This window comes from Malus domestica, chromosome 01, assembly GCF_042453785.1.
Source record: "Malus domestica chromosome 01, GDT2T_hap1".
Taxonomy (NCBI): Eukaryota; Viridiplantae; Streptophyta; class Magnoliopsida; order Rosales; family Rosaceae; genus Malus; species Malus domestica.
Window position 1 is genome coordinate 4,009,948 of NC_091661.1, and position 23,918 is coordinate 4,033,865.

Sequence of the window (23,918 nt, forward strand, 5' to 3'; positions counted from 1 at the left end):
AACATTATCCAAACAAACCTTATCTTATATTATCCTAACCTTATCCTAATCCTATTCTACCTAAATTCCAACTGCAAGGGGGAATTATTTTCAGATTAGGATACCTAAAAATTTGGTTCTAGAAGATTTGTGCCGAACCACCCTATCCCTTTCCCCTTAGGAATCTGCCATGCCAAATCCTTCTTCTCTACAACCTTTGTGCCATGCCCTAGCCCTATATATACACCAATGCCGCACCATTCAGAGCACAACATACACAAGAGAGAAATTCAGAGATAAAAATACAATTGTGTCGCAACTTTGCAAGGAGAAAGGAGAGGAGACCCTTGGAGCCGTGCCTGCCATTCAAGACCTTTGGATTGTTGGAGCATTTCTAGGTGTATTCTATCTTTTATTTTCAATGTTTAATTTCAATTGTCTTTGTTTAATGGCGAACATGTGGAACTAAATTCATTTTAGCTAAAGGAGAATTAAAAGCCATGAACATATGTGTGATATGAATTGATTACATCCAGTTATGATTTCATGAATCGTGAATGCAATTTACTTATCTGTTTGATTGATAACTTGTTCTTGTGTGTTGATTAAGGGTGCACACTTAGTTTGCATGCAGGGATTTGATGCTAAAATATAAGGGAATTTCACCTAATAGTTCTGAACTTATATTTACAAGTAGTAGAGGTAGCTAGTCAAGATTGTGTTAAGTCCTAGCAGGAGTATCATGCAGTTCATAGTTATGAATGCCTTGTCAATGCTTATGATTTTCATAGAACTTAATGATTTTTTATATGTATCTCTATTATGCAGTTCATGTAGGGAACTTGGTAAGAATAATTTGGTTGCATCGCTGAGTCCAGTTCAATGAACTTAGGAAAATCTGAAAGTTAATTTGTGCTTTTCATGATTAATTTGGGGCATTGTCATTCATGGTTCATAGGAAGAATAACTGGAAATCGATTTGTATGCATATGTGTCATGTGTGGACAAGGACCCTCTAGCTAGCCTTTCACCCCTAAAAACATCCAACTTCGTATTACCTTTAGTTTGTTTTTGCAAGTACTTAGGTTTACTTTAAATTCGTCAAAACAAGCCCCATTTAGTATTATGAGTCTTTTTAGTTTAATTTTCGTCCAAATCACCCTCTAGTTCTTGTTTTGAGTCAATTTAACTTAGTTTTGTGTTATTTGAGTCAGTTTAGCTTGTTTTGAGTTGTTTGAGTCTAGTTTTCAGTTTTTAAGTTTAATTTGTATTGATTAGCATCCCTAACTAATCCCCGGCCTAGAACGATCCCTACTTACACATACTACAACTATCTTAATAGGGTTTAATTTGTGTGTTAGTTTTTACCACATCAATATTCTAGCATCAAATCCCTGCATGCAAACTAAGTATGCATCCTTAATAAACTTACAAGAATAAGTTCTCTATAAAACAGATAAGTAAATCGCATTCATGTTTTATGAAATAATAATTAGATGTAATCAATTCATATAAAACGTATGGTCATGGCTTCAAATTCACCTCTAGCTAAAAAGAAATTTAGTTACACATGTTCATCATAATTGAAAAGCAAACTAAAATACACATTGAAACTAAGCAAGGACAAAAAGAACTCTGAAATCTCCAATGGTTGAATGACAAGATGCGGCACAATCATTTTCCTTTGGCTCTTGCAGGTTGCGGCACCAATTTGGAATAGAACGTGCGACACCAAGTTTTCTCCCCTAATTGCTGCGGCAGAAATACATATATATAGGGTAGGGTTCGGCATAAACCAAGGAGAAAAAGGATTAGGGTGTTTGAATGGATTATGACTCCTAGAATCAGATGGGAAGTATTTAGAATAGGATAAGGACTCCTTTTGCAACTGGAGATAATATGAGATAATGTTGGATAAAGTAGGATAATGTTTGGATAAGGTAAATTGGATAAGATAAGATAAGTATGGATAAGGTAAGATAAGATTATGTCTTTCCTTGTCTTCTAAGCTTCCAAATTTGATTCCTCCAGATTTTAGCACATATTTAGCACATGTAAAACACCAAAAACGTCCAGCCCCCTACTCCACACGCATGCTATCCAATCCAAGTCCAAAACTGCTCCAAATTGCTCCATTTTGCCATTTATTGTCATCTTTACCAATTGGACCTACAATAATACGAAAATAATTTAAATTACGATAATAAATGGAAATGAACTAACTAAATGCAAAGAAATAAGATAACAAAGTCGCATAAATATGCTCCTATCAAATCCCCCCATAGTTAGCTTTTGCTAGTCCCTGAGCGAAACAAAGAAAACAAAACAAAACCTAAACCTTCCAACAATCGCCTCAGGGATTTCCAATGAAACATGACATGTTAAAAATCACTACTCACATAGATTTTAGCCATCCTTACTCTTAAGCTTATACTTAACCACAATAACCACTCACCAGCTCGCATTTAATCAATTAAAACAACATTTGAAAATAGTAACATTCCTTAGAGATTTCACGCAATTCCTCACCGGATATACTCTCTATTTCCACACAGATTTTCTAACTACACTCCCTATACTAGTATATGTGAGAAGATTGATGTAAACATGTAGACTAGCACTCACATATGTTATAACAAAGAAGGCACTTTCTGAATTCTATTAATACAAACATGTATATGATCTCATGAACGGAATGCCATTACTTAGAAGCGAGAACCAGGGATTCCATATGCTCGTACCAATTTCAAACTCCACATATTGAATAACATAACAATCAAGATAAAAGTCTAAGGGTTGTAATGGGGCTAAGGTATTGGCTAACAAAGAGAGGTTAAGGATCAACAAATGTTCTTAAAGTGATAGTATGCAAAGTATGAAATCAACACTTAGAATTCAACTTTTGATTGCAGCACCCAACTTTAAACACAAAGGGGAGATTCGTACAACTTTAGGGTCAGATTCATATTTTTGGACCCTTCTTCGACAACCAACACTTATGCACTCATTCTCACTTCTTTTCAACCTCTTTTTTTTCCTTTTCTCAACTTTTTTCTTCTTCTTTCTTTTCTGTTTCTTTTTCAACGTTTTTCTCTTTTTTTTTCTTTTTTGTTTTGAAACATAAAACATAAGCACTACTTCACCGGATTCAAAAGAACAAATCCTTCCCCCACACTTATTTTTCTGCAAATCATAGATCAAAAGGAATTCTCAATAAGTCATGCTTCACTATTCTTTAAGAACAAGGGTATGGATATTCCTATACTAGGCTAGGTAGGGATAATGCAAGCTAACAAAGAAAATAGGCTAAATAAGGCTCAACGGGGTTAAACCTACAATATGTATGCAAGGGATAAGGCTTTTTGGCTCTAGTGGTAACTAAACAACTTCATCTTGTTATTTGTTATGCAATCAATTTTATGCTTTGAATGAAACGGGCATGAGTTCTAGTATTTGGAACTAAAATGATGAAAAAGCATTCGAAGTAGCAACCAAGCAAAGAAATAATGAGATCATGCAACAACTTTAGAAAACAAGAATATCACATATTATTATCTCTACAAAACAAGGAATAGGCTCAAGTCTCACAAGGTTGTTAGCGTTAGTTTTAGTTTCTTCCTTCAAGCATGTTACAAAAACTGATTTTTTTTCTCTTTGTGATTACATGTGAATTCGTAAATGACAACTACAACTAAGTATTAACCAAAGAGCATATCAATCTTCCACCCATGTTTGTAACTTTCTTTAACAGTCATGCAATTAAAAACCAAATCCTCATCATTGTGTTGGAAGGTACCCTAAGACACAAACAAGCAACAAAAACGACATATTTTTTTGGTATTTTCTCAAAAAATTTCGATTTTTTTTTTCAAAATTTTTTTATATGACACATAAGAAAACATTTTAAAATAGTGAATAACAACGTTAGTAGTGATAGCTGGTGAAATTCGCAGAGAAATCATGGAAAGCAATTTGTTTACCCCCACACACTTAAACCAAACATTGTCCTCAATGTCTCAAAAATAAACTTAAACAAGAAAGCAACAAAAGATAACTAGCAAAAAAGACAATCATAGCAAAGTAAAAACAATAAAGAGAAGGGTAAAAGAGAGCAAATCTGGTTGTAGGAGTCGTAAATTCCATTGTCTCTTTATTTGAACACATGGGTTGCCTCCCAAGAAGCGCTTGCTTTAACGTCTTCCAGCCGGATGATACCTCCATTTAAGCTTCACTAGAACCAATGGCATGGAGAGGTACATCCTTCACGACATGCTCCTCAAAACTTCCATGCATTGGATCTATGAACGGAAGGCGATAGTGATCCTTCCTGATTGTGGCGTTGAGCTTTCTAAAGTCAATGTAAACTCTCCCACCAACTTGGATTCGATTGGGCACCTGAACCAAAGAAGGTAACAACCTATTAGTTGAAATGGGAATTGGAATTGGAATAGGTGGCTCACCGATGTACTGCAATGAAGACTCAAAAGTAGCAACACTGTCAACAATTTCAGAGATGGTGCTCTCAGCCTTGGGTTTTTTAAGGGCAGTGGCTTGTTCCGTGTGATCCACTCCAATTCCCTTTTCAATGGTGGTTTTAAATACATCCTTCTTGAGAGGTGTTGAATGTTCCTGCCCTATATTTTTAATCACATTAATGGCAAAACAAGAACTAACATCATTAGGATACTTAATAGATTCAAAAACATTAAAATTAATCACATTGCCATCAAACTCCATAGTTAACGCTCCCTTGGACACATCAATCTTGGTTTACGCTGTTTTCATGAAAGGTCTTCCAAGTAAGATTGGCAATGATATAGAGTGGGCTGAATCCTCCATCTTAAGCATATAAAAATCTGCGGGAAAAATCAAATGGCCTACCTCCACCAAAGCATCTTCCAAAACTCCTTTCGGATATGCATTAGATCAATCAACCAATTGAATAATGACACCATCATTTTAAGCTCTCCTAGATTAATAGATGCATAAACGGAATATGGCATGACATTAATGGAAGCACCTAAATCTAGCATAGCATGTTCAAACCTTGTATTACCAATAACACAAGGGATAGTGAAACTACCTAGATCTTTGCAGTTAGGTGGCAGCTTTTTTTGCAAAACTACAAAGACATTTTCACTTACATGTACCACCTCCTTCTCCGGAATCCGTTTCTTTGTTGTGCAAAGCTTCTTAAAAAACTTAGCATACTTCGGAACTTGCTTTATTGCATCAAGAAGCGAGATATTGACTTGTACCTTCCTGAAGGTTTCTAAGATGTCTTTTTCATTCTTTTCTTTTTTAGATTGCATAAACCTATGAGGGAAAGGCACATTTGGTGGAATAGGGCTAGAACGAATTGAATTCGAGCCACCATTACCTAAATTGGGTGGCATATGAGCCTTAGATGGTTATGGCAAGGATTGCTCTTCCATTGCCTTGGCCTTGTCCACCTCTTCTTCTTCGAGCAGCAGCTGTTCGTCCTCTTTTTGGCTATGTTTGGACATTTTTGGATTGGTTCCAATTTCTTTTCCACTTCTCAAAGTGATGGCCTTGGCAGTTTCAAAACCTCCATTTGGATTGACAATGGTTGAACTAGGTAGTTTGCCTTGTTCTCTAAATTGTCTAATGAATTATGCCATCTGCCCAAATTGCTTCTTCATTTCGCCCTTCTCTTTGGCTTGATTTTGTAAACCCTGAGTCAAAGAAGAGTACTTGAAGAATTTTATCATTATCCATTGACGAACCTGGGTTTGCTTGGGAAGATTGTTGTGAAGGCTGTGGTGGTGCATATAGCCTTTGATAAAGCCCCTGAGGTGGCTGTCTATATCCGCCTTGTTGTTGAGGTTCCCTCCACTTCATATTTGGATGATTTCTCCAACCTTGATTGTAGGTGTTAGAAAATGGGTCATACCTTGGTTGATTTTGGCCTTGATAACCTACGACATTGGCACTTTCCCATCCTCCATTCTCTATCAATTGAGGACATTGATCAGTGAGATGTCCTTGCATAGAGCACAAACCACAAGTAGCTGTACCTTGCACCTTGGATCCTTCAACAACCTGTGAAATAAGAGTAGAGACGTTAGCCATTTGAGATTGAAGTTCTGAAATTGCACTTACCTCATTAACTTGACTTTGCCATGTATGATCTCTTCCTCCAACTCCTTCGTATTGTTATGCATTCAAGGCTCGACTCGTAAATAATATCTTCGTAGCAATTGGTGTTTTGTCAACCAAAGCACCTCCTGCTGAAGCATCAAGCATTTGTCTTTCATGTGGAAGTAGTATTTCATAGAAATATTGAATTAAAAGCTCTTCTTTCATTTGATGTTGCGGACAAGGTGCAACTAAAGTCTTAAAATGCTCATAACATGATGGAAAGGATTCTCCTAGGCCTTGTTGAAATCCACTAATTCTCTTCCTCAAAAGAATGACTCTTCAAGTGCGGAAGAATTTCTCTAAGAATGCTTTCCTCATGCTTTCCCAAGAAGTGACGGTTCCAGGTGCTAATTCAAAGAGCCAATCTTTAGCCTTTTCCATAAGAGAGAATGGAAAGGCTTTCATCTTCAGAATATTCCCATCCACATTAATTGGTGTCATACTCGAGCACTGATGCGAAAATTATCTTAACACACAAATTTAACCATCTTTTGACAATTGTAGTACAAGTATAAGTAGGGATCGTTCTGGACCAGGGATTAGGAGGGCTTGCTAATAACCTCTAAACTGACTCAAAAACATAAAACTAAACTTAAAAACACTTAACAAGACTCACAAGACTCAAAGCAAACTTAAAATACTCAAAACAGCTCAAAACAACCAAATAAACTTTAATTAGACACTAGGAATGACTTTGGATGAAAATTGACTTTTACTTGAATCAAAATACTTAAAAACACAAACTAAAACAGATTTGAAACACTTTGAAACAAGAAACTAAAAGGGGGGTTTTGATTTGGATGAAGTTGAAACAAACAAACAAGTATGAAAAACCAGACAGATTGTAAAACAAATTTGAGAAATAAGATGATGGATGGGATAGCTAGAGGCTTTTTTTTTTTCCACACATAACATGTATGCAAATAGCTTGATTTCCAGTTACTACTTCATTGAATTATGAACGACAATGCTCCAAATTAACCGTGACATCACTAGTTAACTCTCAGATTTTCCTTGTTTTATTGGATTGGATGACATCATTCGACAACCCAAAACATTCTTCAAAAGTTCCCTACATGACATCATAATAGAGATACAATCAAAGATCATTACGTTTAATGAAAATCATAAGCATTGACAAAGCACTTGCAACTATGACATCATGTCGCTTATGCTAGGAATTGAACATAACGCGATCGTTTATAAACGACCTTCACTACATGTGAATATAAGTTTGTAACGATTATGTGAAACTTCCTTATATTCTAGCAACGGATTTATGCATGCCAATGAAGTGTCGACCCTTAATTAACAAATACAAATAAGTTATCAATCAAATAGTTAAGCCAATTGCATTCACGATTCAAGAGTTCATAACTGGAATTTATCAAATTATATTGCACACATAATCATGGCTTTGAAATCACCCCTAGCCAAGAGGGGTTTAGCCACTCATATTTACAACAAAATGAAAGGAAATGAATTTAAACATTAGAAACAAAAGAAAGAAAACACATAAACACTCCAACGATCCAAGTTGGACAGCAAGCACTTCCAAGCACTTTCCTTCCATTCCTTTGCTACGGCACAAGGTGTTGGTGAGTGTTTGAAGGTTTGTTTGTATGGAGGAATGGATATAAAGATGAATGGATGTGTTTGGATGAAGGTTGTATTGAAATGGGGATGAATGATCAAGCCAAAACTAAACTATATGGCTGCCACACACACTTCTTTTTATAGAGGAAGTGCACGACAATGGAGGGAATTTGGTGGTGTTTGCAATGATTCAAGGGTAAAAATGAAGTAATGATGCAAAGCATAGGGGGTAAAATAGAGTGGTGTTGCAGCAATGAGTGCATTGAGTGGTGTTTGAAATGATTCAAAGGTGAAAGTGAAGTCATGATGCAAAGCATGAGGGGGGTAAAATGGAGTGGTGTTGCTGAAGGGAAATAATGAGATTTATGTGGGATTTCTAGTGACTAGCATACATATACAATTCAAAATTTATATACATTTGCAACGGAAGCATGTTATCACATAATATCAAAGCTATAGTCATGCAAATCCCCTTCAAGAAGCATAGGTTCATATATGATGTATCTAAGAAAATATTGAAGAACAAAGTGAGGGTATAGTTTTATACCTCTTGATCTAGACTTGAGACCAAGGATGGACCACCTCCAAGCTCTTTGTTCTTGGAACTCCTTGAGTCTAGCCTCCCTTCTAGCTTCCTCCACCTTGAAAGATTTAGAGCTCCTTTCTCCTTTAGTCTCCAAAGTAGGAGACCTCTAAAGATCTACACCCACTAATGTAGTGAGATGGATAATGGAATAACCAAAGTGAGAGAAGATGATTAGCTAAATCCCCTTTGGTGGCCGGCTTTGTGTGAGTGTAGAGAGAGATAGATGTTTTCTTCTTTTGTGAAAAGAACACACAAAACCCTAATGAAACTATTTCACTAAACTTCCTTTATAAATGTCTAAGAAGTGAGTCAACAACTTGACTCTCTCTCTCTCTCCAATGGCCGGCTCCTTTTGTGTTGTTTGGGCTTTGGGCTTTTATCATTTCAAGTCATCCTATACTTAAATAAAAGCCCAATGGGTTTAGGCTTAATGGGCCCAAATGAACCCGAACTTTTCTTTAAGTCCAAAACGATCTTTCATCACTTCTATGATTTCTTTAGACTTTCTAATTAATCATAACACTTAATTAATCCAATTAATTTATTCCTTCATCCTTTAGTTGTCTCACTACAAGAGTGTTTCGGTTTACAACCATTTTAGGTTCTAATTAGCAAGGCAGTGAGGTGATTGGCACCAATCCAATTGATTTGTATTAATCCAATCACTTAGTGAATTAAAACTTACTTTCAATTCTCCTTCTTCTTTGATGACTACTTATTTAATCATCTAGAAGAACCCACAAGCCATGAGTGACATCTAACCATATATCATGGCTACCCAAGCTAATGTAGAATTTGTTCGGAGAACCTATTCAGTTGGAATTACAATGTAATTCGATCCTTCTCTAATACAATACTCACAATCATATTACTAGGGTATGGATATTTAATGTCAAACCCCTAATGTGATTATATCAAGTTATATGATTCTATTGAGTCGTATAGGAACGCTTTCCATCATTACGCTCGATACTTCGGCCGAAGATTCCTAAATCATATCTTAGAGTATTCATCCTCTCATAACGAGGATTAGAGATCCCTTGTTGATCATTCACATGCCTCTGAGAATAAATCACTGACCCCAACAATGCATAGAACACATCCAAGATGAGATGTGGTCACGTCTCATTATCAAATGATCAGCAACATATCTCCAAGACAACTATGATGTCTCAGGTCAAAGGATTACTTACATTATTCCAACCAGTAGAGTTACTTGCTTGACATGTGAGTAGACCTCCATGCAAGTACTCTCGTTTGATTGTGTTCAGTGAACTCATTCCCATAATGAGCACCTACATACTTATCTTAGTGTCACTACATGAATGGCATGAGACTTTCCATCCTTCCCATGGGAAGGGGACATAGTATGTACTGGTCTATGTATTGTCAGTGTCCCTCCGACAATCCTATGACCAGGAACTCTTTTGGACATCATGGTTATGAGAAGAAGGTCTTTGTAGTCTAACATCATTAGATTACTTCTTCCATCGATCCAGTGTCCATGGATTCACCTTTTAGGACCTATATCGATTATTGAGATAGTCCTAATGAGTGACTTTGCCTTTTTGATGTATTAGAGTTTTTCCATACATATAGACATTGTCCTGAAAGGTTTCTTCCAAAGATTGACTTTCAGGGCATATCTCCAACAGTTGCAGCTAGGGAACATGAATGATTGTGAACATGGTAGAGAAAGGAAAGGGAGGTGGAATGGTGCAGAAATGAGTCAAAGGTGCAACAAGACTCATGATGCATGGCATGGGATTCCAAATGTGGTGGATGGTGCATCAATGAGTGCATGTAGTGGAGGTAAAAGTTGTATGAAATCTGATAGGTGAAGGGGACAAGAAATGTGCAGCAATTGAGTGCAATGATTCAATGTTTTGATGCATGAAATCAGAAATAGTGAAGGAGACAAGGGTGGTTATGCATGGCATGGTTGGAAAGGTGAGTAAGTGGTGAAACAATGAGTGCAATGAGGTGAAAGGATATTGTGCACATGGTAGACAAAGGAAATGAGGTGGAATGATGCAACAAATGAGTCAATGGAGGGAACATGGATGATGATGCACAACATAGGAATCCAAAGGGAGTGCAATGGTGATGCACGACAATGATGGAAAGGTGAATGGTGGAGTGACACCCCTTTATGGCTGAGCTCTTTGTCCTTTTTACACTAATTCTTCTTTTTCTTTAACACATTCCTAGCCTCTTTAGTCTTCAATTTGGTCCATCCACCTTGCTCCATGCATGTGCTATCCATTCCAAGCCCAAAACTGCTCCAAAATGCACCAAAATGCACGTTATTGCTTTATAAGGCCTATGGACCTACAAACACACGAAAATAGCTTAAAATACATAATTAACTAAGAAATAACAACATAAATGCATGAGAACAAGCTAACTCAGTCGCATAAATATGCTCCTATCAAATTCCCCTACACTTAGCTTTTGCTAGTCCTCGAGCAAAACAAAACAAACGAAACAAACAAAACACAACCTAGACCTTCCAACATTTGCCTCAGGGATTTTTAATGAAATATGACATGTTAAAAATCATCATTCCCACAGATTTTGGTCATCTTTACACTTTAGCACATACTTAATCACAGTCACCCCTTACTAGTTCACAATTAACCAATTAAAACGATGTTTTGAATGTAGTAACATGCCTTAGAGAATTTGCTCAATTCCTTACAAGATACTCTCTATTTTCACACACATTTTCTGACTACACACCCTACACTAGTATATGTGAGAAGATTGATGTAAACACGAAAGACTAGGACTCACATATGTTATAACAAAGAAAGCAATTTTCTGGAGTTATTAAGCAAGTTTAGATATGACCTCATGATTGGAATGCTACTACTTAGATGCAAGAACCAGTGACACCATATGCTCATACCAATTTCGAACTCCACAAATTGAAATACACAACACTCAAGATTGAAGTCAAGGGTTGTAACAGGGCTTGGGGGTAATGGCTAATAAAGAAAGGATAGGAATAACAAACGTTCTTAAAGCGATAGCAAGCAAAGCAATGAAATAGACAATTGGAACTCACTTTAGAATGTAGAATCAACTTTTAAATACAAAGGGAAGATTCATGCAACACTTAGGGCCGAATTCAATGTTTTGGACCCTTTTTTAACAAACAACACTTTAGAGCTCTTTTTCATACTCTTTTCAATTCTCACTTCCCCCACACTTGCTTTATGCAATACATTGATAAAAAAATGAGTTCATTTTAAGTCATGCTTTACTATGCTTCAAGAATAAGGGTATGGATGGTCCTAAAACTAGGCTTGGTAGTGATAGTGTGGATTAACAAAGAACATAGGCTTAACCAGGCTCAACGGGGTTAAACTTAAACACATAATGAAATAGGGGCATGGCAATTTGGCTTTGGTGGTCACTACACAACTTCATCTTGAAAATGTGTTATGCAAATCAATAGCATGTGTTTGTACCATACTTGACCAATCCTGAAATACTGAACACCGGTCAACGTTATACCGTCAAGGACCCATAAGAGTTTCGCTCCAACCAGGAGGCCAATCACAGCGCGACACGTGTCGACATCAAAAGCCAATCAAAGCGCGACACGTGTCAACATCAGAAGCCAATCACAACATGACACGTGTCAATGTCAGAATGAAACTAGAAACTCTCTTCTATAAATAGAGATCATTCTCTAACAATATTTCCTAATGTCATTTGTACTGAATCATTCACTTGTACTCACTAAAGGAGAGCTTGAACCTATGTACTTGTGTAAACCCTTCACAATTAATGAGAACTCCTTTACTCCGTGGATGTAGCCAATCTGGGTGAACCACGTACATCTTGTGTTTGCTTCCCTATCCCTATCCATTTACATACTTATCCACACTAGTGACAGAAGCAATCTAGCGAAGGTCACAAACTTAACATTTTTTGTTGTACCAAAGTCCCCACTGATTTTGTGCATCAACATTTGGCGTTGTCTGTGGGAACGACACTTATTCCCACTCTCTTCAGCTTTGTCAAGCTGGTTTCCACCATTCGTACACTCTATTTTGACCAGGCATCCCTCTCTAACATGGGGAGCGAAGGAAGCCACAGCACACAGAATAACACCCCTCTTGTACGTAGTGCTTCGTTAAATCATCAAATTTGAATTACATGTTAATTCCTTACGGATGAGCAAAAATTGCACTTTATTGTATGAAATGGGTATTAATCAGTTGCCTTATGATTTTCACAGTTTCATGGACAGCTGTGAACTCGGTGGTGAAATTCCTTCAACATTTGCCAAGCTCACCAACATGCGAGCCTTGTAAGAACGGCTCTTAAATCGTATTTTGAGATTGCTTTTCTTGGATGAGCTTAGTATAATTCAACTTTTTGAATTTTAGCTGGGCATCGGACAGTCCTTTCTCAGGAAAGATACCTGATTTCATAGGGAGTTGGACAAACCTCACTTATTTGTAAGTAGAGAAACCTTTTATCTTTTGCAGTTTATGAAAGCAGACCTGAGATGGATAATTTGTTCACAAGCTTCTTATATGTTTCTGTAGGCAATTTCAAGGGAACTCTTTCGAAGGCCCAATACCAACCAGCTTTTCTCAACTGACCTCATTGTACTATCTGTAAGTACAAATGTTTCATAAATTGTAATTCTCTCTCTCTTTCTCCGAAGACGGGATTTCAGTTTATTTTGCATATAATGATGTAGGTATATCAGTGATATACACAATGGGAGCTCTTCTCTTGATTTCATAAAAAATCTGAAAAGCTTGATTGATTTGTAAGTGAAGATTCTCATCGATCCAGATACTTTCATCTAACTTCTTTTTCCTTTTGAAATTTGATATCTTACTCCATCTACTTTTTATCAAATTTTATGATTTTGGAATACAGAAAACTACGAAACGCATTAATCACTGGTACCATCCCATCTGATATTGGAGAATATCAAAGTCTACAGACACTGTACGTACCAGCAAATATAAGCTTGAGTCCCAACGAGACCAATAGTTTTCTTTCATTCTGATTGCTCCTCTCAACTTATCGTTGGTGTTGCAGGGATCTGAGTTTCAACAATTTGGCAGGCCAACTCCCAAGTTCTTTGTTCAATAATCTGAGTTATCTTGATTCCTTGTAATCCCCGTCCTTAATATTATCTTTTGCTTGCCTTATCATACATAAGTTATCAAATCTTTAACATTCCCTACTTTGATTGAAGATCTGGACTAATCCTTCTAGATTTTGTGCACATCTGACCTTTTGTTTGTTCATCTCTTTTTCTTTTCTGGGTGCCTTCTACTATAATCGAAATGGCTAGGTTTCTTGGAAACAATAGTTTGTCCGGACCTCTTCCGAGCCAAAAGAGCGATCAACTTCAGACTATGTAAGTCCTCGTTTCTTAAAGTAGTCATATAGAATGCACAGTGCATGTATGTGCTTGTGTATAATCGTAAGCATTCTAATCCTATCTTACACAAGTTCTTAATAATTGTGTCTTTTGATTCTATTTTGTTATTTGCAGAGATTTGTCTTACAATTTTTTATCAGGAAGCTTTCCGCAGTGGGTGACCACAAGGTTGCAACTGTACGTGTCCTTTTATCTTTCACCTTCATTTTACAGTTTAAATCACCAGAATATGTTTGGACAAAAAATTATCGTTGAGATTCGTTTTCACAGTGCTACTTGCCTACTAAGTTTTGATCTTGTACATGGAAATTTCATTTGATAAAGATATAGTTCTTCATATGTTGATTGATTAATGATTTTATGCAGGAACTTAGTGGTCAACAACTTCACATTTGACAGTTCAAACATAACGTGAGTTGAAGTTTCTCTAACTAGTTTTTAGACAAGCAATACTATCACTACTCGTCCACTACATGATTCTATTTGGATAACTAATAATTGTTCTCTATGTTTGCAGTCTTCCTGGATTGAATTGCCTCCAGAGAAATTTTCCATGCAATCGAAATACCCCACGATGTAATCTGCTCTTATGTCACCCATCATTTACTATTTTAACGCAACGTCATGTTAAAGGAAAAGGCATTGCTTCTCTAGTTATGTATACATATGGGTATAGATTGCAAGCATGTTTTTATAAGTTCAGTAATACGCATAACTGGTTAGAAATTTGTGACTGAATAACATTTGTATGAGTCTTCAATTTGACGTTTCATCGCTAATCATGGCTAGCTTCTGGTATTACATGAAACTTTACAGATGCAAGCTTCTCAATCAAGTGTGGTGGAAAACAATTGACGGGAGGTGATGGCATATTGTATGAGACTGACGACTCACCTCTTGGCCAAGCAGCATTCTATGTAACAAGTACAGAGAAATGGGCTGTCAGCAATGCCGGTTTGGTTAATGACACATGGAAGAACCCATTGTTTCTGGTAGATACCACTGCAGTAGTCACCGGAACAGATGTGACCCCATACCTTTTCTCGACTTCAAGAGTGTCCCAAGGATCACTGAGATATTATGGCATGGGCCTTGAGAATGGGCCATACACTGTAACATTGCACTTTGCAGAGACGGTTTATGAAAGTCGCACTTCGCAAACTTGGAAAAGTCTAGGACGGCGTGTATTTGATATCTATATTCAGGTAAGACTGCTTATAGAATAAAAATTCTAACTTATTTGAAGTAAACACCTCATTGGACAGGTTTTCGATGTTTTAAGCTACATTAACTAAAGACAGTGATTTAAAGGAGACTAGAATTATCACCTACCTCTTCATTTGGTTGCTAGGGTACCCGCATGACGAAGGACTTTGACATATCGAAGGAGGCAGGTGGTGTTAACCGAGCAGTTGTGAGAAAATTTAATGTTAGCGTGTCAGAGAATTATCTTGAAATTCATCTGTTCTGGGCTGGTAAGGGGACTTGTTGCATACCCGATTATGGTGATTACGGCCCACTAATAGCGGCTGTCCATGCTGCTTCAGGTATAGTATGTGTTGACTTATAGAGATTTCCTATAAGTGGTTTAAATGTATTTTTCTGCTGTTAATTGACACTGAAGAATTCGTCTATTTTATCACTCACATTTTACCCCAACAGTTTTCTGGCTTCCACCAACTAAGAAGAGCAGGACTGAATTGACAGTTGGTATTGCAGTTCCTGTTGGAGTTGTGAGCCTGCTATTAATATTTGCGATTCTATATATGAGGAGGAAAACATCAGAAAAAGAGGACGACGAAGGTAAACGACCATATTATTAGTGGTATCCAATTCAGGTTTCTCTGCTCTGACATTAACACACACAAGTAATAATGCTTTTACGAAAGTAAAACTATTGTCACTATTTCGTGAATGTGCAGATATTCTAGGATTAGACCCTCGACTAAATACTTTCAGTTATGCTGAGTTGAGAGCTGCAGCCGAAGATTTTAATCCTTCAAATAAGTTAGGAGAGGGAGGATATGGCCCTGTTTATAAGGTGAAATCCGTATTACATCAGTATCATGTACTTGAAGTAATGACAAGAGAAAGGGGGAGAGAGCGAGTGAGCGAGAGAAGAAAATAAAGCTTCTTTTTTCTTTCTTTTCATGGCACTAAATTGTGTTTCTGGGTACATTGTAGGGTACACTTTCTGATGGGAGAGTAGTGGCTTTGAAGCAACTTTCAGTAGCATTTCACCAAGGGAAGAGTCAATTTGTATTTGAAATTGCTACCATATATGCTGTGCAACATCGGAATCTAGTGAAATTGTATGGATGCTGCATCGAAGGCAACCACCGCATTTTGGTTTATGAGTATCTTGAAAACAAGAGCCTTGATCAGGCACTTTTTGGTACAAACCTATCTACTTTTAGGTTGCATGGAAACAACATTGTCTGCAGTTTCAAGCACTCTAAAATTGTTCAGAAATGTTTTTGATTGGATGTGTTCACTAATATTTCAGGAACAAGTAACTTGCACCTTGACTGGCCTACTCGATTCAATATATTGTTGGGAACAGCAAGAGGACTTGCTTACCTTCATGAGGAGTCAAGGCCAAGGATTGTACATCGAGATGTCAAAGCGAGTAATATTTTGCTCGATGCAGAACTCTCCCCAAAAATATCAGATTTTGGACTAGCAAAGCTTTATGATGACGAGAAAACCCACATCAGCACCAAGGTTGCAGGGACAATGTAAGCCATCCTTTATTGTTTTTCCAGAGGATACATACATTATGGCCACACACATTTACACTTGCATGAAATTTTAACACATGTTAATAATGCCTCTAATGATCTCAAGCAACATTGTGCAACCATTTGATTATCTTGCATTGCAGAGGCTATTTGGCACCGGAGTATGCATTGTTTGGACATTTGACAGAGAAGGCCGATGTGTTTGGTTTTGGAGTCGTCGTTTTGGAGATCCTCAGCGGGAGACCAAACTCTTACAATAACTTGAATCCAGAAAAGATTTATCTTCTTGAATGGGTAGGAATTGCATTCGCCTAGCTTCATTTAGGCATTGTTGTGAAAAAATTTATTTATACTTTCCCTTGATCGTGGCATAATGTTTTTCAGGTATGGACTCTACATGAAAACGACCAAACTCTGGGGCTGGTGGATCCGAGATTGACAGAGTTTGATGAAACTAAAGCAACTAGATTGATAAAAACAGCTCTCATGTGCACGCAGGGATCACCGATGGCGAGGCCATCTATGTCACGCGTGGTTGCAATGCTCTCTGGAGACATGGAAATAGGCATGGTCATGTCGAAGCCAAGCTATTTGACATATTATAATTTTAAAGACGTAACAACATTTTCAACAGGAATATTATTGGCGGAGGATGATACCCCATCAACTGCATCCAAGGATAGTAATGTTCCCCTCAACAGTCAGCCGAGAGGCAGCAATGCAAGTGGAGCTAACACTCCCTGGATTGACCCTGCGCCTTCCGTAAACGTGACTCAATCACTGCTCGCTGGCATTAGAAGAGAAGGAAGGTGATAAATATCAGGAAATGATTTCCGCTTGCTCCTTTATCCCTTTGTGCACCCTTGTACTTGTTTTGGACCCTTTCCTTTTCTATAATACACATTTTAATAATTAATTGTAATTGTACTTTAGCTTTGGCTTTTGGTAGTGGGCAGGGGACTGGCATGCCAGATTTGAATGTATCTTAGCAGATGGATGTATATTCTACTTATTCATACAAAATGACGATCTTATTTGGCAAGGCAAGCACCTTCTTGACCATCTTATCTGGCTTCAAATTCGCATTCATTGCCTCTTCTAGAATCACATCGAACACCTTCCCGAAATCAGTCGTCCAATCCTGGCTTTTGATCAAAGTCTGCATATATTCGGCCCTCGAATTAAGATCATCGCCTTGTATCGAATGCAGCTGAGGGTTTTTGCATTAGGTGACCACTTTTCCCTTCCTTGGCTCGTCACTCAATTGAGGCAACAAAAGCCCCAAAGCCAAACCCGCCGACAAGGTGTTGTCAACATCACACAGCTAACCAATTCTTCAACTTCACCTGCTTTGAGTAGACCTCCACCATTTTCTTCCACTTAACATCAGCCTCTTGCTCGAGCTCAGGATGCTTGATATAACTTAATATGTCATGCGAAAGCAGCGCAGCATAGCCAGGATCAATCTCATTGGCTGCAACCAGTTGCTCTTGCTTGTACTCCACTCTATAACCCCACCGGTTGGCAGGTTCCCAGCCCTCTGGCGCCATAGTTTTTCTCAAGGGCGACAAAACCTCCTGCCTTAGTCGGTCAATACAACAAACACTACCATCCCCTTCTCAAAGGCATGATTCTGGCGAGAAAACCTTCCTTGCAATGTTTTCGAACAACATATGATGATCAGCGATGGTAGGCAAAGAAGTAGCCGTTTGGGTAATCTCCAAGCAGTAATCATCATGATGGTCATGGTTATGGTCCTTGTGATGATGAAATTTTTCAATATCAGACTTGAGGCACTGGGCAAAAATATCCGAAACACAGTTGTGCAAGAAGCGGTAATTAGTGTCGCGCTCGTATCTCTGAGCCGCCTTGTTGGCTGTGTGGATCGCCTTCCTCCTCAACAACAATTCGCTTGCCCTTGACTTGGCGTCCTTTTCCTTGACCTTCACCATTCTGTTTGAATCTGCCTCCTCCCTTGTCCTCCCAATAAATTTCAAGTGAGCTTCGCCCCATAGAACCTGCGAGAGAATGCAGGGAAGGTCTAGGATACGTCCGAAGGAGCCGGAAATTGGCACGAGATTGTAGGCAAGGGTTTTTGGGTGGTTCTGGTGGAGCCAAATCGTTACCGTGAAGAAAGCTTCGTCTTGGTTGCGTTTTCCACCGTCGCCGCGTCTGTCTATGAAGTTGCAGATGAGTTTAAGGCTGGTTAGAGTATTGTGCGACCAAGCCGAATGAAGCACTTGGTTCATCAGAGTTTCCTGGAATTCCACGGGCGACATGGCGTCTTGTCCCTTGGCGTAGTGGAAGTACAGATCAACGCAAAGGTTGTTGATGTTGTGGAAGCCTAATTGGAGTTGTTTGAATTTGAATTGCTCGGGCAAAGGCGGAGCAATTCTTGTGAATTGTGGCCAAACAGCCTTGTTTCGGCATGCTTCCAGAATCGATATCACTAGCATGAATGCCCGCGCTTTACTGCAGGTTTTCAAACCATGAATAATATTCATAGAAAAAATAACTGAAAATACTACAGGAATACAATTACATTCTTAAATATAGCAATTCAAACAACACACGTTGTACATGAGTAACGCTCACAAAACCACACATTTACACAATTATCTCCAAATGAAAGAAAAAGCAAGAGGTAGGTGAATTGATCCATAAAATAAGCAGTTCAATTTACATTGCTACTCTCTTGTAACTTATTAAAGCTTCTTTGCAGATCAATCATAGTGATTTCTTCATTGCTTTCACCAGATATTTCTATAGTTCTACTCTAGTAGTCCAGTTGACAGAACAAATAGCAAGTGCAATTTTATTCACTGCTTTGAATGTGTTGTAAAGATAATACCACCAAATAAGGGTGGCAATTGATTCTTGTAATAACATACTATAAAAGTAAAGGTATGGATAAAATAGAAAATGCGTCCTTTGAAAGATATAGAACAAACCTGAAATTCAACGAATTGTTCTTTTACAAAGCGCAACACCAAACTTGATTTCCCAGCTCCAACATCCCCAAGAAGCACCTGAAGAACATCAAACATCACTATGGTGATCACGACATGCATTACCCAAAGAAAAATAATTTAAGAAAAAATAAACCTATTCATCACATAATGCTAAAATACATATGACTACATATCCATAATTCCTATGTTTACGGAACATCTTTCGATAAATCACAACCTTCATTTTAAAATGGACTTTTGTATTTGTATTTTGCTTGTGAGTATGGTCTTGGTTAAAATTTAGCATTCTAGCATTTATTTATATGATATCATATAGCAAGAAAGCTATGAGACCTGACTCGTATATTGTATTCTCGTAGACCCTCAAAATACCAGAGCTAGACCGAGATAAACAACACGAAAGAGTAAAACTTCTGCTTTACATGTACACTGACATTTGCATGTGCAGAGCTCTCTTTCCTCCTTTCCTTTCTTTTCTTCCTCACCTTTCGGTTCTTTCTCCTTAATATAAGGAGATTGTTGTTTTGTTGTTAGTGGTTGCCATCATCATCACATTCAAATCAACTTTAGTTAATATAATTAACTTTAATAATTGTAAGAGGAAGTAATGATTATGTCCAACATTTGTAGGCTATATCTACAAAAAAGTACTAAAAAAGTTTAAACACAAAACCCCCAAAATTATAAAATCAAAATATAATGTACTACCCCTTTTCTCCCGTTTTTCTCTCACCCTCCATTTCTGCAAATCACCTACCTCCCTCTCTCCCTATATACTCCCTACCTCTCTCATAATGTCAAAACTCTCAAACCCAATTCAGTGCCTCATTACCTAGTTTTTTTTTGTACATCTTTTTCAACTAAACCCTAAACCCTAAACAATCTACTGCTGCAAGCAACATAACGTCCACTTTGCAGATTTTTGTGGAACCACTTTGCAGGTTTTGTTGAACCACTTTGCAGGTTTTGTGGAACCACTTTAAAAATTCAAATCTTTAAACACCTGATGATCAGATTTACTGGAAATTCAAAACTTCAATAGGTATCCCTCCTTACCACAGATATGTAGTTTTAAAAATAAAACCAAAATGATTAATTCCAATTAACATATACTTGAAAACTACCATAGTAATATTGATTACTTAAACTACTTTTTAAATATACCCAGCAAGGTAACTTTTGGGTTTGACAAAAATTTTAAACCTACAAATGGATATATCAAAATCAATTTGTAAGTATGATAAAAGTCCCTATGACAGCATCAAAGCAACTATAATCACAAAGAGGTTGAGAGATTACTTTCTGATTATCAAAACCATTACTGGATTTATGCAGACACAAAATCTCACAATATTATTACCACGACCTTATGCATAGTAGGAACAACACTATAATCATCTGCCTACCAGAAATTAACTCTTCTACAACAGCAAGTTTAACAACCAACCAACCTTTGAACAAAGAACACACGGACAGAAAGAAGCAGGATACATAAGGGGCAAAACAATTTTCTTACTTCTACATCAAAGCAAAAGAACAACCATTATATAGGTATGCCATTATCATCTGGGGAACAAATCCAATTGGCAGCTTTTACGTACCTACAATTATAAGCAAAGTTTGGAATTCACAAAAAATACTGGGCAAATACTAAGGCTGCCATTTGAAAAAGCTAAACAACAACAAACTTTGACAAATTAACTACAACTAAATTCAGATGACATTCGATATATGAAGACAATCTGAGAAATCAAAGGCTCTAAAATCAATACCATATTTCATGTGCCTTTTATTGATAGTGAACCCAGCAGTAGAACCAGGATAAAAAATTGATTTAGAACCTTGCTATCTTTGTCCTTGTAAATATGATATTTTGGCATCGGCAATATATGACAACAAAAAAAACAAATATATCAGAACTCGAAGAAAATATAGAACGAAAATAAAAAAGCAAACTATGAACGTTTAGAAGCTAATTTCATTAGCAATTAAAGCAACCAAGCTCTCTCAACATCAAGATTCAGGGAACCCAGAAATTTGATGAAAATTTTTCTAATCGCTCAATTGGATTAGACAAAATCATGAATTTTTTTCTAAAGCCCAATTATATTAAATCACAAATTTGAAGCAGATTTTGAAGACTGAAAATTTTGACTAAAAATTAATGAACTAATTTTTCTTAATCAATAATAGCATACATATTTTCAAATTATCAATCAATAATTCACATATCGTTAAGGGTAAACAAATATATGAAGACTGAAAATTTACTCACACATCTAATATATCCTTGCATTTCTATTTGAATTCAGAGTGTGGAAATCACATCAACAAATCAAAGCCCTAAATTTTTATCATCATGAACAGGAAAAATCTATAAAATCTAAAAATTTTGACTAAAAATGCTAACTTAGGAATATGAGGAAATTTGCAAATTAGCTAAACAATGCTATTATTTATCCAATCAAAGGCAAATTGGAATGGTGCAGAACTAACACTACAAAATTCGTTAAACTAAACAATGGGTAGAATGTTTATAAGATTTATATTTTATACAAAAGTTAATCTTCTAAAAAAGCAAAAAACACAAATTTTTTGTTAAGCAATCGCATGGATTATATATGCCAAAGATTAGGTGATGGTAGGCGTCAGATTACCTCTTTCGCCGAAGATGCGAAACCCCTCATTGCCGACGTGGCGGGGCGGATCCTCTGCCCCAAAGTCTGAACCAACACAAAGATTAGGCAGTAAATCACATAATAATAAATTAATCAAGTGTTTTATATAATGAAAGTTCATAAATTGCAGAAGTAGAGTGTGTACCATAGCTGATGAGCTTCCAGCTCCCACTTTTTGCCTTAAAATTCCCAACATCTTTGATTCTTTCACACAAAATCACACTGAACGCAAACAAAAATCAGAAACAAAATACGATCTAAGAACTGAAAATTTCAGTGAAAGCACTGACAGAGAGATGAGGAGGAATGAATAACAAAGGATATACTGGAAATATGAAAAAAAAAAAAATCAGATCAAAATTCGGACAGAAATAAACAATACGAATTAGGGATTTGGGAGGGGGACGAACCTGTTTGGCGGATTGGAGCGGGGATCGGATCGACGATGCGAGGTGTAAAAAATGAGCGTTGAGGGAGCGGAGCAGCAGCAGCCAACACTTTCATGCAGACCTTACTTGGAAAACCCAGATTAAACCAACCTTGAAGTTTCAAGGTTTTTACCCCGGAATCCAGGCAAAACCCAGATCAGACTCTAAATGGGTTTATCAAAAATAATAATTTAATCAGAAAGGCTTATTCTTGGAAAACCCAGATCAGATTGTAAATTGTGGTTGCAATAATACAATAACACTCAAAATGATGTAGTGGGTGTACGGAATAGGTGAATGTGACCAGCCTACCCATGTGTCTAATGGATTAAAATAATAAAATGGTATGTGATGTGATATGCTTTAGGTCCACATAATAATAAAATATTAAACAATGAGTTGTAAAGGGAAGATACAGATGCTCGTATTTTCTTCATGAATTTTTCCAGACAGTGAGATAGTGGGTATATATTACACTCTGTATTTATACCCTGCCATGAATGATTAAAGTTTCACTCTAAACGTTTAAATAACAAATGTAGTCGTCAGGAATTATTAAAGATATGGTAATTACCCTTCTAAGGTGAAATCAAGCCCAAATCTGATGGGTTTCTTGTAAATAAGGTGAAATCAAGGCCAATCCGTCCCATACCCTATGGACAAAATTATCCTTCTAAGTTCTAATAAGGGAAAATTAGAATCTCCTGCACTTTTTTAATACTTTTTAGATTAAACATTGGTTCTATTTTGAAATTTGATTAGGATGCCTAAACAATAAACATTTTTATATTTATTTAGATTACATGTAATTATTGTGTTTTTTTAATTTAAAATGTTAATTATTAAATTCCATATATATCCTTTTAGGTTGATATATTTATGTACTTGGCCTTTTTTTTTTGAAGCCAGTTTCTTCTCCCACGTTAGAATTCTGTGATTCTCATCTTTTAATTTTGAATTGACTTATCCATTTCAATTAGTGGTTGTTTTCACTTTTTTATATTGATATCATGTGTGATAATTAGACATATTCTCTATTTTCGGAGGCATGAGGCTGGTACGTTCAGATAATATATTTAAACGTACCGAATATGTACCAAGGAAAAATATATGTTTAATCAAGAGGAAATATATGTACCAAATATGTTTTTTTTTAAATAAATATAAAAGTGCCAAAGACGGCCATGCCCTCTACTTCTTATACTAGCTACGTACGTTGCTGCGGTGTAACTCCTAGCAAGTTGGATGGATTTGAGATCCAACCAAAGCTCCATATGGGATTCTTAATTCGATTGATACTAAAACCCTAATTAACAATTTGGCTAATACACAACATGCATCGACCCTAACGTGT

General features: G+C 36.9%; 2 protein-coding genes across 18 annotated transcripts; one reads left to right on the forward strand and one right to left on the reverse strand.

Moving 5' to 3' along the window:
* Positions 1-2,996: 2,996 nt before the first annotated feature.
* LOC108170253 (uncharacterized) lies at positions 2,997-22,905 on the reverse strand. 17 transcript variants are annotated; one of them, XR_003773257.2, is made up of 7 exons: positions 22,547-22,905; positions 22,282-22,358; positions 22,116-22,181; positions 21,231-21,314; positions 20,975-21,059; positions 19,438-19,515; positions 7,468-10,654 (listed from the first exon to the last, which is right to left on the reverse strand). XR_003773257.2 is itself a non-coding variant. In XM_070822400.1 (5 exons), the coding sequence occupies exons 2-5, from the start codon at positions 22,330-22,332 to the stop codon at positions 10,547-10,549; spliced, it is 303 nt and encodes a 100-aa protein (XP_070678501.1). In that variant the 5' UTR covers positions 22,333-22,358; positions 22,547-22,886; the 3' UTR covers positions 7,468-10,546. The 17 variants fall into 17 exon arrangements, 6 of the variants coding, with proteins under 6 accessions (XP_070678501.1, XP_070678489.1, XP_028957873.1 ...); XR_003773228.2 differs by lacking the exon at positions 7,468-10,654 and adding an exon at positions 17,356-18,958; XR_011581363.1 differs by lacking the exons at positions 20,975-21,059; positions 21,231-21,314 and adding an exon at positions 2,997-7,213 and having other exon boundaries at positions 8,285-10,654; positions 22,547-22,886.
* Positions 12,587-18,023, forward strand: LOC103419224 (probable LRR receptor-like serine/threonine-protein kinase At1g56140). Its single transcript, XM_029101857.2, has 18 exons — positions 12,587-12,647; positions 12,727-12,798; positions 12,889-12,960; positions 13,047-13,118; positions 13,232-13,303; positions 13,397-13,471; positions 13,656-13,721; positions 13,860-13,922; positions 14,112-14,156; positions 14,263-14,321; positions 14,562-14,950; positions 15,097-15,292; positions 15,408-15,548; positions 15,668-15,786; positions 15,930-16,140; positions 16,252-16,483; positions 16,630-16,780; positions 16,871-18,023. Exons 1-18 carry the CDS (start codon positions 12,637-12,639, stop codon positions 17,297-17,299), a joined length of 2,475 nt encoding a protein of 824 aa, XP_028957690.2. The 5' UTR covers positions 12,587-12,636; the 3' UTR covers positions 17,300-18,023.
* Positions 22,906-23,918: the final 1,013 nt, after the last annotated feature.